At 54.2% G+C, this 15527-nt stretch overlaps 1 protein-coding gene across 16 annotated transcripts in view; it reads right to left on the bottom strand.

The window, feature by feature from the left end:
* The window catches only part of MACF1 (microtubule actin crosslinking factor 1), a 135892-nt gene that overhangs the window by 12588 nt on the left and 107777 nt on the right, over positions 1-15527 (bottom strand). For 15 of the 16 annotated variants that reach the window (XM_053998724.1, XM_053998731.1, XM_053998730.1 and 12 more), the window contains 25 exons: positions 14483-14724; positions 14178-14384; positions 13322-13441; positions 12120-12227; positions 11555-11773; positions 10805-11008; positions 8734-8965; positions 7718-7944; positions 6333-6455; positions 6144-6245; positions 5667-5768; positions 5394-5567; positions 5154-5309; positions 4823-5020; positions 4366-4494; positions 3869-4042; positions 2981-3136; positions 2657-2863; positions 2415-2534; positions 2043-2212; positions 1758-1917; positions 1342-1536; positions 554-682; positions 327-470; positions 35-223 (listed from right to left, as the gene is read on the bottom strand). In XM_053998724.1, the coding sequence (XP_053854699.1) occupies positions 35-223; positions 327-470; positions 554-682; positions 1342-1536; positions 1758-1917; positions 2043-2212; positions 2415-2534; positions 2657-2863; positions 2981-3136; positions 3869-4042; positions 4366-4494; positions 4823-5020; positions 5154-5309; positions 5394-5567; positions 5667-5768; positions 6144-6245; positions 6333-6455; positions 7718-7944; positions 8734-8965; positions 10805-11008; positions 11555-11773; positions 12120-12227; positions 13322-13441; positions 14178-14384; positions 14483-14724 (4187 nt within the window). Of the gene's footprint in view, positions 1-34; positions 224-326; positions 471-553; positions 683-1341; positions 1537-1757; positions 1918-2042; positions 2213-2414; positions 2535-2656; positions 2864-2980; positions 3137-3868; positions 4043-4365; positions 4495-4822; positions 5021-5153; positions 5310-5393; positions 5568-5666; positions 5769-6143; positions 6246-6332; positions 6456-7717; positions 7945-8733; positions 8966-10027; positions 10037-10804; positions 11009-11554; positions 11774-12119; positions 12228-13321; positions 13442-14177; positions 14385-14482; positions 14725-15527 lie in introns of all 16 variants that reach the window. The other variant, XM_053998733.1, reaches the window with a different exon arrangement.

Raw genomic sequence — 15527 nt, 5'->3', positions numbered from 1 at the left:
CCCTGGCCCTCTCCCGAGCTCAGCTCGGGCTCACCTGGTGTTCGGAGATGAGCGCTTTGACCTGATCAATATTCTGGGGCATGGGGTCTTGGTCCCGCTGGATCAGGGTGGTCTCAGCCCACTGGATCCAAGCCAGGAGCTCCTCCAGAAGCTCTGCATTGGCCACCAGCTCGGAAAGCGCCGACTCCAGCCTCTGCTGGTGCTGCTTTGCCCACGTGAGAACCTGTTGGAAACACGGGGTGACCACCCAGCGTGGGAAACCACGGAGCAGGACCCACCACTCCCTGGAACCAGCATCAGCCTGGAACTAGCCCTGCAGGACTCACCTCCTCGAACCTGGCTCGGATGATGGTGATCCAGTGCTTGATGGTGGTGATGCAGTCGGGGTGGCAGGCGCCCAGGATGACCTCGCCCATCCCCACAGCCGCGTTCACGTCCCCCCTCTTCTCCTCCACTTTCTTCATGAACTCCTGGAAGCCCCAAAGGAATTATTTGCTGATATTCCCCCCCCTTCTAAACTTGGCCTGGGTTGTGTTTTGGAGCTCCCCCTTACCTTGTGGGCATCGATGAGGGCCTGCAGGGCCTCGGCGTCGTCCGGCAGCGCTCCCCGAAAACGCAGGGACTGCTCCGCTTCCGAGAGCCACTCCAGCAGCATGTGCACGGCTGTCCTGAACTCCTCGGCCTGCAGCAACAACAGCACAGGCTTTTGTCAGCCCTCCTCCTCCCCAAACAGGCTGCTGCATTCACTCCTGGCAGCTGGAGTGACAACAGGGCTGAAAAGGGCTTTAAAAATACATAACAAAGGGGGGGAAAGCCACGTTTGGGGTTGGGGTTTGGGCTGCCGGGTCCTGCAGCACTCTGGAACCTCCCTCCCCTCGGCATCAGCTGCACTGAAGAAGGAAATGTTTTTAAAAACAGCACAAGTGCTGTATCCTGAGCAATTTGGCACCTGGGTAGTTTATTCTGTAAATTGCCTACTTGAAGTAAAAGCTGCTTAAGAGCCTTTGACCTTTTTGGTTGGTTTTTTTTCTTTTTTTTTAGCTTCAACCGAGTCTCTCTGGACACTGGCAAACACCGGCCTGGCCTGCCCGATCACCGTTGTGCACATCAGCAAGATCTTTCCATCCTCCCTTTTCAAACCAGCCTTTATCTGCTCATTTTTTTAGGAAAAACAATCAGTAACAGGCTGATACCACCCCACTGCTTCGCAGGAACCACTGCAGGGCTGGCGTGTCCTGCCTGGAGAAGGCAAAACCTCTTCCCAGAGCTTGGCGTGGAACAAACCTGGAGCCCAGCAAAGCACCCCAAAGAAGAGTTTTCCAGCCACGGATTTCTCCTCACCTGCTTCAGGGCCTGTTCCAGGCGGGTTTGTTTGGACACAGACAGCTTGCACACCGTGTCCCAGCGGTTGCTCAGCTCCTGCAGCTGCACCTTCACCCAGGTGGTGTCGTCCCGGCTGTTGTCGATGAGCTCCCGGCCCGAGCGCTTGAGCACCTGCACTGTCCCCGTGCGCTTCCCCAGCTCCTTCTGGAACACCTGGAAGGACACAGCAGAAGCTGAGCGAGGTCAGGCAGCTCCACTCCTGTCGCCTTCCCAGTAATGTGAAAGTTCTTCCCGTTTTTTTCCCTTTTTATCCACTGCAGGAAAGCAGGGCAGGCATTCCTGCAGCAAAGCACCAACTCTCTCTGTTCCTTGGCTCCTGGGGAGGACAAGCCCCACTCAGGTCGTGGAGAAGAGCTGGGGAAAGGTGCTCTCACCTTGTGAGCATCCATCAGGTTCATGACCAGATCCAGGTCCCCGTGGACAGGCTGGTCCTCAGCTAACTGGGGCTCCACCTTGTAGAGCCAGTCCACCAGAGCCTGCAGCGCATCCATGAACTGCCCAGAGAACAGCAGGGCCTCCTCCAGCTTGTGCTGCCTGGAAAACAAACATCCCAGAGACCTCCCATGAGCAAACCCACCTCCTTCTGTCACACCCCAGTGACCCCACACCCACCCTGTGGCACACGAGCACTGCTGGTACAACCCTGGGGCTGGGCTCACCTTTCCACGGATTTTCCACACACCGTGTCCCACTTATCCCGGACTTCTCCCAGCAAATGGTCCAGCTTTTGAGTGTCATCTGAAAGCAGGGCTTTTTCTTTGAGGGCTCTGCCTGTCCTGATGGTGGTGTCGTACACAGGCTGCTTCCCACCCAGAGTCTTCTGGAACTCCTGGGAAATGGAGAGAAAACAAAACAGCTTCAGAAAGCCTGGCCTTGGCTCTGAGGATTTCCCAGATTTCCATGGCAATGGGAGGCATGGACATGGACATGCTTTTCTCCTGTGCTGGCAGAGGAGACACTGCCCTGCTCACCCTCCCAACAGAGCCCCTTCCACCCTGTCCAGCACCAGGCTGGCTTTGGCAGAGCTTTACCTTGTGTTTGGAGAGCTGGAGCTTGATTTTGTCAGGATCATTGGAGATCTCCAGCTCCGAGTCCAGGTGATTCTCTGCATCCTCCAGCCAATCAATCAGCTTCTTCCAGGCTTCGTGGAACTGCAAGGCAACACGAGCAAGCCTGAAGCTTCACCCTGGTGGTGCCCCCAGTCCCTCTGTGGTCCTGGGACCTCCTGCTGGCTGTTCCTTGGGGTCTCCCACACCCTTCCCACGCCTCTCACCTGCTTGGCTCTCTTCCTGGCGTCGTCAAGAGCCCGTCCCCGCTCCACCGAGCGCTGCACCACCTTCTCCCAGCGGGACTGGACGCTGACCAGCAGGTTCTTGATCAGCACCACGTCCTGCTTCTGGCTGAGGAACTTCAGCTGGTTCCCGGTCTGATCCAGCTCGATGATGCGATCCCGGTGAGCGTTCACCTCGTTGGCGAACACCTGCCAACAACAAAGGGTGTCCCATGTCAGAGGAGACGGATGTGACCTCGAGAAGCCACAGGCGAGGCGAGGAGCTGCCCTGGCTCCCTCCATCCCGGGGATGGAGCCCTTGGGTACCTTGTGCTCGTCGATCTGGGCCAGCACCGCGGCGAGGATGAGGCTGGGGGGTGGTGCAATGTTCAGGCTCTGCTCAGCCAGGGTCAGCCAGTTGATGAAATCCTGCAGGGAGTTCTGGAAGTCCGTGGCCAGGGCCAATGCCTCCTCCAGCTTTGCCTGTGGCAGCGGGGAGGGAGAGAAAGAGAGGAAAGAACGCAACGCGGAGGGTGAGAGCTCTGATCTGCAGACAGAGGCAGCCTTTGTGTCCCTGCAACAGGAACCTCATCGCCCCGGCCCGGGAACGCCACTGCTTTGCCAAGGGGAGGGGGCTGCAGTGAAAGGCAAGGCTTTCTCTCCAAACAAGAATGGCCCCTGAAAGAGGAGACCTTCCTCGGCACACGAGCAGCTGCGTCACCCTCAGCTTCCTGGGAAAGGGATCTCCGTGGGGACGGGGCTGGGTGGATGGGGGATGAGGTTCTGATGGCAGCAGCTGCAGCGCTGCAAATTTATTCTGGGCCCGGGCCCATCACGGCCCTTGTTTTATCTCATCACCAGCCAAAAGCTGAGGATGGAGTCAGCTTGGAGGAGGGTTTGGCTTGACCAACAAAGCCTGCCTTTGAGAGCTGCGGGAGGCTTCTTCCCACCTCCCTGAATTAACCCAAAATGCCATTTCACCCTCATTTTCTGTGTGATTTAACCAATTCTGATGACTATCTACAAAAAAAAAAAAAAAAAGACCCACGCTAACAGCTTGACACTCAGCACCACCTGACAAACAGACTCAACCTTTACAGCCAAGGGAGACGGATAAAAAAACCCCAACTCCCAACTTTGTGTGGGAAAGCAGAGTGGGAGCAGCTGCTGTCAGACCATGGGGCAAGGCTGGATGCATTTTTCTCTCAACGTTACCTTTCTCTCTTCCATCTTGGTGCTGACCAGACACCATTTCTGCTCCAGCAGGGCCACGCTCTGTTCTGTCTTTGAGCTGGAGCCAGAGTCATCGCGGTTGAGCAGCATCAGCCTCCCCTTGGCCAGCAGTTGGCTGTAGACATCCTCCTTGGCTTTGAGCTGGCTGTACAGCTCCTGCAAAGAGCCACCAGCCAAGGGTTAGGCAGAGAAAAGCTCAGGGAGGGAACATGTCGTGCTGCAAGGCTGCAGGTGATGGGAACATGAGGCTGGGAAGTGACAGCAGAGTGACACTTTGAGCTGAGAAAAGGTGGTTAAAGCATCCTGATGGCTGTTCCAGGCATCAAGAGCAAAATTATCTGTAAGAGGAGACCAGAGCAGCCTATTCTCCCCATCACACACAGAAAGGAGAAGTTTTGATGCTGACATTTGACAGGAACTTGCTGAATTAAAAGCATTAAAAAAAAAAAAAAAAAAAAAGATCTCTCCTGAGAAATTACCATGTGGGCATTGAGCTGTTCCCGGGCAGTTTCTGGCAGACCTCCTGTGGGTTTCGACGCCGACAATTGGCTCTCCATCCTCGTTAGCCACAGGAGGAACTCTTCAATCTCACCATGGAAACCCTGAGCCTGTTGGGGAACAGAGAATCAGCCCCGGATCAGATGACATCAGCCACCATTGATCATGTGCCAGGGGTAACGCTGTGTTTGCTTTGAAAGCAGATAAAGAGGCTGAGCTGGATGTGCCAGCGTGTTCAGGAGGGTGAGGCTGGTGTGTCCACAGCCCACAGGTGTGCCTGCTCCCCACTGCACTGAACCACAGCAGTCACAGAAAAACTTCCATTAAAAAATCCCAGCGTCGCCACAACTCCTTCCCCCACTTTTATTTCTCCCTAAAACAAAGGGAAAAAGTGGCACCCCACTGCACAGGGGGCTATTCCCACTGCCTCTTGCTGACCTGCTGGAGCGTGGACTGCAGCTGCTGCTCCCTCTCCTCTGTCTTCTGCAGCACTGATTCCCAGCAGGAATTCAGCTTCTCCAGGCGGTTCCGCAGGCTGCTGGCATCGTCCCCTGCGCTCGACTCCAGCAGCTCGTTCCCTGCTTTGTTCACTGTCTCCACGGTCGCTTGGTGGGCCAGGACGTCGTTCTTCAGCACCTGCACGAGGTGGGCAAAGGTTGGACACCTCTCCTAAACACCCAGGGATCAAAACAGCTCAAACCCTCCATGAGAAATTGAGTCCTGCCAGGGGAATGGGCTAAAAGTGTATCTGGAGTGGGAAAATACTCACGTGGTGCTTTGCAAGTTCAACCTCGATGACTTTCGGGTCCCCGTTGATGGGTTTTTGGGCATCCAGCAGCTCCTCGGTGTGGGTCAGCCAGGCCATCAGCTCAGCCAGGGCGTGCTGGAACTGGCCCAGTGCCAGCAGGGCTGCTTCCAGCTTGTGCTGGGATGGAAAAGGGGAGTTTTAAAGGGTTGGGGAGCACTGCAGCCAGTTTCATCCTGTGACAGCTCCAGGTGTTCACTCTACCTGTCTGTGAGCAATTTTCTCGCCCAAGTTCTCCCAGAGATGTTTGAGCTCTGTCAGTGGTTCCTTGATGATGTCTCTGTCTGTCTCATCCGTAGCCTTTTTTAGCATCAGTTCACCTTGGTGATTAAGCTTTTCCATCTCAATCTGCTGCTGGTAAACCTCCATTTTAAACTCCTGCCAAGACAAGCAGGACAAGAACCAGAAGCGAGTGAATCACTGGAGCTCTGTGAGGCGAAGCAGCGCCGCAGAACCGCTCCCTCCCCTCCCAGGTACCTTCATCTCGTTCATCTGCTCCTTGACCGTGCTGAGGTCGGTGCCCACAGGGGACATGTTGCACAGTTTGATCACAGCGTTGTCCAGCCAGTCAAACATGGCCTGCAAGGAGCAAGGACAACGTGAGGGAATGGCAAAGTGTCCCCCCTGCAGCTGGTCAGGGGACAAAGGTGGTCCCTCCACCACCCCACAGCCATGAAGGTCGTCTGTCAGGGCAGCTCTGCCTCTTGCCCTCTTGCCTTCCCTCATCCTGCTGCTCTGAGCAGGAATCAAGCTTTGGGAAGACCAATGCAATCAAATATCCTCTCCTCCTCAGAGCTGGTGGTTGAGCTCTGGCTCCCTCAGAGCCTGCAGATGCTCGCCCAGGAGATGCTTCCTGCTTTAAGGAACTGCAAATCCCAGCAGAACTCCAGGGAGAGGGCTCACAGCGGTGCTCCCAAGGCCCACCCACTCCACACCAGCAGCTCTGCCTCTTACTTGGAGTGTATCTTGGTACTGCACAGCTGACTGCATGGCTTCCTCCAGCCTCTCCAGCCTCTCCTTCCATGTTTTGTTTAGGTTTTCCCATGCGTTGTTCATCTGTGGAACACAAAATTCATTGAGCTCCTCAACCAGAGCTCCCACTTGCTCCCACCTGATTTTATCTGGAGGGGAAGCTCTCCCTACCTCATCAATGCTCTTTTTCACTTCTGGCTTCTCAGTCTCACCACAGGCAAAGATCAGGTCGGTCCCGAGGAGGCGGATGAACTCCAGCTCTTCGTGCAACCCGTCTGTCTCCTCCTTGATAGTCTGCAGAGGCACAGCCACAGAAGAAAAACCTTTATGATCAAACCCTCTTCCAAAATTGCTCCATGAGCAGGAGGGTCCTTCCTGCTTCAGTGCCCCACACCTTGGCCAACAGCCCAACTCCAAACCCCAAGAGCAGGTGACACAGAGTGTTGCTGTTGAGATGGTCGCACAGAAGAACAATTCTGAAAGTAATAAACTCTGAAATTTATGCAATTTCAGAAGGCTTCTCTCTTCTCTCTTTGTTTCAAGATTCCCAAATCTTGATTCTAACGGCATGCTTTCATACCTTCCCACAAAGTTCATACTTTACTAATTGGTTACAACAGATCAACACAGTGTTCATTGGTTCAAAGCAGTCTCCACCACTGTTTTCAGCTAACATCCAACTGCATGTTTCTCTCAGGTTTATCTTTTTCTTCTTCTCAGTTTCCATGTCAACAACCTTGGTAGAATTCATTTTGGGGGCAAACATGAACCTTTATCAGCTTCTTCTTCAGCTAACTCTTCCTGGCTCACAGACCAGCTGTCAGCCCCTTCCACATCAGAGAGCAGGTGGCCATTTTTGTCACCACCACCACCACCCTGGTCTGCTCCCACCTCTGGGACTAAAACAAGAACATCTGTATTTAGCTGTGAGCCTGAACTGTCCTGGCTGAAGATGCTGTTTACAGGAGATGTGCTGTTTACAGGAGCGTTTTGTCAACACAGGAGTGAGGGTTTTGAGGTTCAAAAGGTACAAACCAGAGTTAGAATGGTTATGAAAAGGGAGCAGCAAGGCTAAACTTAGCAATCCCTGCTCCTCATGGCCTGAGTCAACTCAAATCCACCTGAAGTGGATTTTGTCACTTACTTGAAGCAACCAGCAACAGACAAATCCAAGCACTTATCTCTGGTCAGACCAAAATCTAAATATACTCCTCCCACGCCAGCCAGCCTCTGGCTTGGGTTGGGAGCAGAGCCCTGCAAGCTTCCACATCACTCCAAGCAAGTGGGCACAGAGCTCTGACCACACAGAGCTCCGTGTGCTTCCCAAAAGAGCAGCAGATAATGTGATTTAAGGTGAAGGATACGTGAAAGCCACTTCTGGCTTTTTCCTGGCAGCTCCAAACTGCAATGGAAATAACTTCATAATCTGCCTGACCGCCTACAAAACTGACTTACAGCCACCTCTGGCCACAGCCATGATCTAAGATCTTCCCAATTTAGCTGATAAGCTGAGGGCAGAGAAGCTGCAGACTGAGGAACAGCCCCATGGGCCTCACCTCTGCTGCTTCCACCTGCTGCTTGATGATGGAGGGGTCAATGCCTGGGCTCTCCAGGTCGTGGACAATGTCCTGGGTGTCCTTGATGGTTGTCAGGAGTGCTGCCATGTCGTACCAGAACTTCTCTGCAAGCTCCAGGACATCAAGGAACTTCATCTCACGTTCCTCGGTCCGAGCTTTGATGTCTTCCCAGAAGAAAACCATCTGATCCAACTTGTCCTGGATGACTGTGGAAGGAAATTGAAGCATTCAGTGAAGAAGGAAAACTTCTAGCAATGCAAGAGCATTTTGAAAACACTCAGGAACAGCCAACAGAATGTCCAGAGGGGAATAAAAATGGCCAGGGCTATCAGAGCATTAGCTCTGGGAGACGCTGAGGGACGTGAGAAACTCCAGCTTGCAGAAAAGCCTTTATTTATGTGCAAGCTCGGAGCAAATTTGCCCACACACTCTCCCTCCAACAAACCTCTGTTCTCGCCACCTCTAGCATGAAGTCCCTGCTCACTCAGTGCATGAGCTGCCTGTTGATCTGCCAAGGAAGGTGCCAATTAGTGCCAATCGTGCTGATGGGCTTTTTGTGCTGGGGGATGTCCCTCCCCACCATTAGATGCTGAAGCGATGTCAACAAATCCTGTCCCAGGGGCCACCAACAAGAGGCCAGCTGGGCTGAGAAGCCACAAATAGTTCTTTTCTCTTCTGACTGATGCCACCCTGTCTGTTCCAGATGGAAGCAGGTCTGTCCATCCATCCATCCATCCATCCATCCATCCATCCATCCATCCATCCATCTGACTCATCCTTCCTCCTAAAGCCAGGAGAACCTCCCAAATCCAAACAGAGGACTCAGCCTTGGTTTTAAGTCTAGGAGAACCTCCCAAATCCATCCAGAAGACTCATCCTTCCTCCTAAAGCCAGGAGAACCTCCAAAACACACCCCTGGGACATCAAAGCCTCCCCAGCAGTGACGGAGCCATGGTTTGGGGAGAAGTTGGACGCTTAAATCCACCCAGAGCTACCTTTGGCTGCCAGGTCCTTGTCTGCTCCCTGGGAGCGGGCAATGAGCTCTTCCCCACGGCGTTTGAGGGCCTCGAAGGAGGGCTGCAGCTTCTCCAGCTCCACCGTGGAGTTTTTGTTCTCGCTGATGCACTCCCGGATCTTGTCGACCTCAGCGGGGATCAGGGGCGGCAGCCGCAGGCGGGAGGAGAGGCTCTCCAGGGTCTCCAGCATGGGCTCGATCTTGTCGTGGAACTGGAGAGGAGCAAAGCCATTAGGGCAGGAGGGAGGGGACAAGGTGACACCGCGGAGCTGCCAGCACGAGCCACGGCCCCGAGCGCTGTGCCATCCTGGAGAGGGGACGGACAACGCCTGCGACAGCAGCAATGACACCTCTGCAGCAGCAATGACACCTCTGCAGCAGCAATGACACCTCTGCAGCCTCCTGCTCACACCTGCCCTGCTCCAGCAGAGCCCACGGAGCACCCACAGACACTCACAGAGCCACTGCCAGCACTTGTCACCCAAACACGGCAGCGCCCTAAAAATTCACTTCTTTTGCTGCCGTCTCGGTTTTGGTGGCATGGCACAAAACCAGCGCTGGTTGGGGGAATACCCAGGCAAGAAATGCTGCTGGAAAAGCGCCCGTGTTTGGTGCTGATGGGAATCTCCACGTGGTGCAAGGCCAGTGGAAACCCATCCCAGTTTTTAGGATCAGCAGGAGCTGCATGCGGGTGGGGAGGAGCTGCCATGGAGCTGCGGCCTCAAAAGCAGAACCAGAAAGCCAGGAGTGAGAGAGGGAGGGGGTCTAGCAGGGTTTATTGTTGGGTTTTTTTAGAGAGAAGTCAACTTTGGCCTTAAAGATCCCAAACTGTCTCTGCTGGTGGGAAGGACAGCTCAGCACTGGGGCTGCTCTTGTCCCTCTCCCAGTTCCTACTGGGAACACACCGGTGCGGGTGCTCACCAAATCCCAGGCTCTCCCAGCAGAGAGGGGCCGGGGCTCTCGGTGCAAAGTTGATCAGGACAGGCTGGCTCAGCCAACAAGCAGGAGCAAGCCAGCACATCCAGCTGGAGCAGTGTGAACCCTTCCAAAAGCAAAACCTCTGCCCTGCAGGAAGCATTCCCAGAGGAAGCTGAGACCAGGCGGCAACGCAACGAAAGCCATCCCAAAAAATGTGATTCCAGCCCCCGCCCCCGGCGTTAAATTTGAAGCATGTTCTGCTGAGCTGTGCATGGACCAGAAATGAAAGTCTGGGTGCCAAATAGAATCAGGCCAGGGAGGGTAAATGAACATCTGTGGTGGGGGGACTCGCTTACCTCCGAAATCTGCAATGGTGGGGCGCAGTCAACACAAGAATGAAATGGGACCATGTGGGGAGGACGGGCACAGGCAGCAACACACACAGACAATACATTCCACAATGGGAGTGAGAGATGAGAGGGGAGGGGAATGTGGGGGGGAAAAACTCGGAGTTAATACAAGTGCAAACCAAGAGAAGTGACTACACAATACAGGAATTAAGAAAATAAACACCCAGGACGTGACAAAAACCAACTGCGCTACGGTAACACGGGGTGAAATGAAACATAACTGGAGGTCATCAACCCTCAGCAGCAGGAGCACTTCACCCCCTTTCTGGACTTTAGCACCTCCAGTCTCTGCCCTTCCTTTCCTATTTCTCCTCCTGCACTCACCCACCTCCTCAGGAGATGCCCAGACCCCCGAGACATCTGTTACCTCTCCCATACAAAGCATCCCATGGCTGCTCACTGCACTCACAGCTTATCAGAACTGAAAATTATCTCTTCAAGCTCTTTCGGGGGGCCCTTCCAACCTTGGGTGGATGCCAGAGTAGCCCCTTTGAACCAGCATCATTATTGAGGCCGTAAAAATTTACGACCCTATTTACTGTGTGGAGCCTCAAACGCCTTCTCCTCTGCTCCCACAGGCAGCAGGAAACTACCCTGGAGGTGCCTGACCACGTTATGCCTTATAGAGGGGTTTTACAGGGGGAATAAAACCACATTCCAAAGCATGTGGCTCTCTCAGGGGGCCTTGAGAGGAAGATTCACCTCCCTGGCACCCCGGCGTACCTGGGTGGACTGTGAGAAAGCCTCATCCAGGGCCAGGGCCCGCTGGCAAACCTCCTCCTTGATTTTGGCATACAAGGCCTCGGCCCTGGAGTATTTTTCCTGCACCATCTCCCCTTCCTCGGGGTTGAGGTCCTTGAGCTGGGGCCCGATTTTCAGCAGCTTGTCGATGTGAGGTTTGTGTTCAGCGATGGACTCTCTCAGTTGCTAGGGAATAGAGGGAAGGGGGGGAAAAAAAAACCAACACATTTGTTTAGAAATCTGCTGCGAGCTGCTGCCTGTTTATTCCAAACAGCACTCCAAGAGCAGTGATGGTATCTGGGAGGAGCTCACACCCTGGATTTCATGCCCCAGCATCTGCCAAGCACATGGCACTCGGCTCTTCCCAACATGGCTGTGGCACAGCGCCTGGCACGGGTCCTCCCCCAGCCTCTGACCCTCCCCACAGCTCCACGGGGGACCCCACTGGGAATTTTTTCCTTTGCAGTCTCTACCCTAAAAGCACAAGGTGTTTTTTTCCTGCCACGAGCAGGAAGGAGATCCAAGAGCAGCCAAGGTTTCCCTGGGAGCAAGCTGAATTTTGGTAAGGAGTGCTCCAGCATAAGAAGGGATTTTCATGTGGCTCTCTTGCATGACACAAGCAAACTCCCCAAAAAGAACAGAAAAGGGGGAAAAATGGAGGAAAATTCAGAAGAAAAAGGTGCTCTCGCCCTCTGTTGATGGACAGGAGGTGCAAACTCTGCATCCTCTTACCCTCATGTCATCCTGCTGCTGCTTGAGCTGCTCGTGGTCGATGGCTGGGGGTGGCAGCTGGGAGATGAGGGCTTGGGTCTCCTCAATCCATGGGTTCAGCTCCTCATAGGTCTCCCAAAACTGGTTGACCAGGACCTGGGCACGCTCCAGGCGGGCATAGCGCTCCGAGTTGAGCTGGCTCACAGCCTCATACTGCTGCACCAGGGACTCGGTTTTCTCCTAAAGAAAAACAGGGAGGAGAGTTATGGGGAGGGATGCAAAAGGGCCCAGGAAAAGGGCCAGCTCCATGCTGAGAGCTGGAAGAGAAGGAGGTGCCTTTGGTGGCCTTCCACATTGCAATTCCAATTAAAGCAGCCTCGGGAATCTCCACCTTCCATCCCCAAACCTTGCAATAAAAATAGGCAATAAAGGAGAGTCATAAATGTAAAGAGATTTCTGCTAACGCTGGCGGGAACTACTGAAGATGGAGTAATTTTAAACTCCTTCAGCCCCTGCAAGGGCTGAGGAGTCACCTCTCTGCCCTCTCTGTGCCCCCCTGTTGCAGTAAATAGCAGAGGGGGCTCACCTGGAGAACAGCTTTTTGCTCCTCACCACAGGTGCCGAAGATCTCGTTGCGCTGGCTGAACAGCTCATCCATGGAGTCTTTGTGGCGGATGATGTCGATGGAAAACGCCTGCAGGAAGAGAAAGGGGAGAGCTCAGAGCTGAGCCCAACCTCCCCCCAGCCCATCCGCAGCATCCTCCTGCCAAAGGGACCCCACGAAACTCAGCGCAAGCGTCCTGTGGCAAACTGAAAGTCTGGCTGGGAGTGCAGATTCCTGCCTGCTTTCCTCATCTACACCAACCTCTCTCTTTCAGAGACCTGAAAACAGCTCTTAAAAATAGCTATAATCCACACCCAAGGTCCTCACTGGAGGAAAAGCTCCATCATCCCTTTGTTAGTGAAAGTTATCCCACAAAATGATGCTCTCCAGAGCTGCATCCACCAATAACTTTGCCATTCCCAAGGTCCATGAGATTAACAGCGGGAAGCTGAGCTCAATTTAACTTAATGCTCGATGGTTCAGTCCCCCCTGTCTTCTAACACTGTCTTATTTTCCTTTTCTTTCTTTAATTTTAAATCCAATAAGCCTGCGTGCTGCTCTGATTGCCCAGGCAGAGGGAAGAAAAGGGCCGTTTATTTAAAGTGCACGTTCTTTCAGGCATGAGCTCATCTCAAAGATACATCGGAAAAAAAAAAAAACCCAACCCCTCCAGCACCTCTTTGTTCCACGTCTGGCTGCTGGGAGGGAACTGTGGAGTCCCTCACTGCAGGGAACAATGAGCAAAAAGCAAATGGAAACCACCCTCATTAATCAATATATACATTTCTCTAAACCCTTCCTGCTGCCAGCTCCGGTGAGACCTTGGTCAGGCTTACTCTGGTGGTCACAAGGAAAGGCTTCCATGGGAGCAGCTCTCCCAAGAGAGACCAAAACAAAGCACCCATCAAGCCCTAAATGGCTCCTGTAAACAGACAGGAAGATTTTTCCTTGGGAAGCCCAACACTTGGATGATTTAGAGCAATTTTTTCCTTTGTTTGGTTTTTTTTTTTTTTTTTTTTTCTTTCACATCTCAAGGACAAGTGTTGCATCTCTCCTGCTGCTCTGAGCTCAGCACTGCACACCCCAGGGGAAAGCTGCTTCCCCAAAATGCATCCCATGACCCAAACTGGACCATCCCTCCTTGCTGCCCACCCCACAGAACCCACCAGGGAGTGCACACAGACCTTCTGCACCTGCAGCTGAGCCGTTGTCTGGTCCTGCTCCAGGCGGATGGGACCCAGAGCCATCAGCTTCCTCTTGGTCTCAGCCACCCAGGCCAGCTCTGCATCAGCTGCCTGCTCGTACTGGCACAGGGGAGAGGAGGGGCAGTGGTCAGTGCTGGGCAGCAGGGATGGAGCACACAGTGGGAGAGAGCTGGGGACAGTGGGAATCACAGAGGGACAAACGCCTCGGCCCGGCGTGTGGAGGAGGAGGGGACACTGGGATGGGGCTCAGGTTTCTGGCTCCACGCTGCCCTCGTGGCTCCTGCTGCTGGTTTTGGGGCAAGCTGGAGCAGCCACCTCTCCCCACACCCTCCCTGCCTGCAGGGAAAGGGACATCCCTATAAACAGGAGCATTTCCTTTGCTCCTCCATGGAGAACTGACTCCATGGAGTGAGGTCAGGTATTCCCAGCACTCCACAGCCTCCAGTTCGTGCAGGACAAGCCTTTTTGGGGAGGACTGTTGGCCTGGAACAAATCCCTGTGCTCTCCCAGTGGGGGATGATGTTTTCCCAGCTTTGACAGTCACCCATCACCAGTTTCACACCATCTACGTCACCCCTGCAGGCAGAAATTCACAGGCAGGATAACACAGCGCTGCTCCAGAGTTATCCCATCCCAGAAACACACACCAGGACGGGTCAGCCACCATCCCTGCTGCCACATGCTGCTGCTGGGGTCCATCCCTTGGCACCCCTGATGGGATTTGCCCTTTGTCTGGCTGTGCTTGCCACCCCTCCCACTGCCAGGGCCCCGTGTGACGAGCGGCACTGCTTGCTCCTGCCCTCCCAAGCAAACCCTGCAGGGGTTGTTCACTCACCTGCTGAGACCTCTGAATAGCAGCATCGATTTCCTCCACCCTCTGCTTGATGGTGTCACTGACCAGCTTGTAGCGCTCGTTGGTGTCCGACACCAGCTTGTCCAGCCCCTCCCGGGCTCTCCAGGGAACCAGCTCCAGCAGAGCCCTGCTCACCTCGTTCACCGTGTCCAGGACGAGCCTGTGCTCCATCACCTCCTTCTTCAGCTCCTGTGGAAGGCACCCATGGATGTGTGTCCTTCCCAGCTCCTCCCCAGCCTCCCAAAGCAGAGAGCAAACCATCCCAACCCGGGCTGACGCTCCCGCACCTTTTGCCGCTGCTGGAACTGGGGGATCTGCTCGCCAGCAGGGGATTGTGCCCCGCTGGAAGCCAGCTCGTCCTCCACCTTGCTCATCCACCCCGTGAGCTCCTCGTGGGTGGACTGGAATTTGGTGGCCAGCTGCCGGGCCTGCTCCAGCGTGCGCAGGGCCTTGGAGCTGGCGGCGGTGATGTCGGAGTAGCGGGTCTTGATTCCATCCAGCTTCTCCTGGATCAGCAGCACCTCCTCCCCTGAGGGACAGCAGCAAGGGGAAAATGATGCTGGGCTCTGGGGGCTGAAGGAGCCACCCCAGGAGGCTTCAGATGCTACTTTTTTCTGTCTTTCCCCCTTTTAAACAGCGAATTCCAGCCTCACTTTCCTTTGTATTAATGCAACTGTTTTTACGAAGAGTTGACATTTTCCACCAGCATGACATCCACCTCATCCTGGGATGGGATGGGATGGGATGGGACGGGATGGGATGGGACGGGATGGGATGGGATGGAAGTGTGCTGCCAAGCCCAGCTTTGCCACAAGCCCCAAAGCTACCCCAACTCAGTTCTCGTGTCAAAGCTCCAAGAAAAAAGGGTCAGTTGACCCCTTGCTGCTGTTTCCAAGAGGACACAGAGCTGCCTGCCAAATCCTTTGTAATCACTCTTCCTGCTCCACAGCTCCCACAAGGACACAGGGCTGTACATCTGCTCTGAGCAGACCACATCTGAAGGAAACACAGCGCCCCGACCTCTCTTCCCACTCATAAACATAAACTCACACCCACGTGGCAACAGCCACAACTGCTCAGTCTGGGAAAGCAGCATTAGGAGAGGGCTGGGGGTATTTTTAACCTCTTTTCCATGTGATTTAGCAGCTGGCTGCAGTGAGAAAAGCCTCCCTCAGCACTGAGCATCCCCACAGCGGCAGTGGGAATCACCCGCTCCCCAGGCTGTGAGGGTGGGATTTTGGGACCAAGCAAATCCTAAGCTGGAGCGTTTGTGGCTTAGCATCCAAGGCTGGATGCAAACCAGCTACTTTGGGAGTTTCCAAAAGGAAATGA

Source organism: Vidua macroura, chromosome 25, assembly GCF_024509145.1.
Source record: "Vidua macroura isolate BioBank_ID:100142 chromosome 25, ASM2450914v1, whole genome shotgun sequence".
Classification (NCBI taxonomy): domain Eukaryota; kingdom Metazoa; phylum Chordata; class Aves; order Passeriformes; family Viduidae; genus Vidua; species Vidua macroura.
The sequence above is the reverse complement of the archived record's forward strand: the minus strand, read 5'-3'. Positions and strand labels throughout refer to the sequence as shown.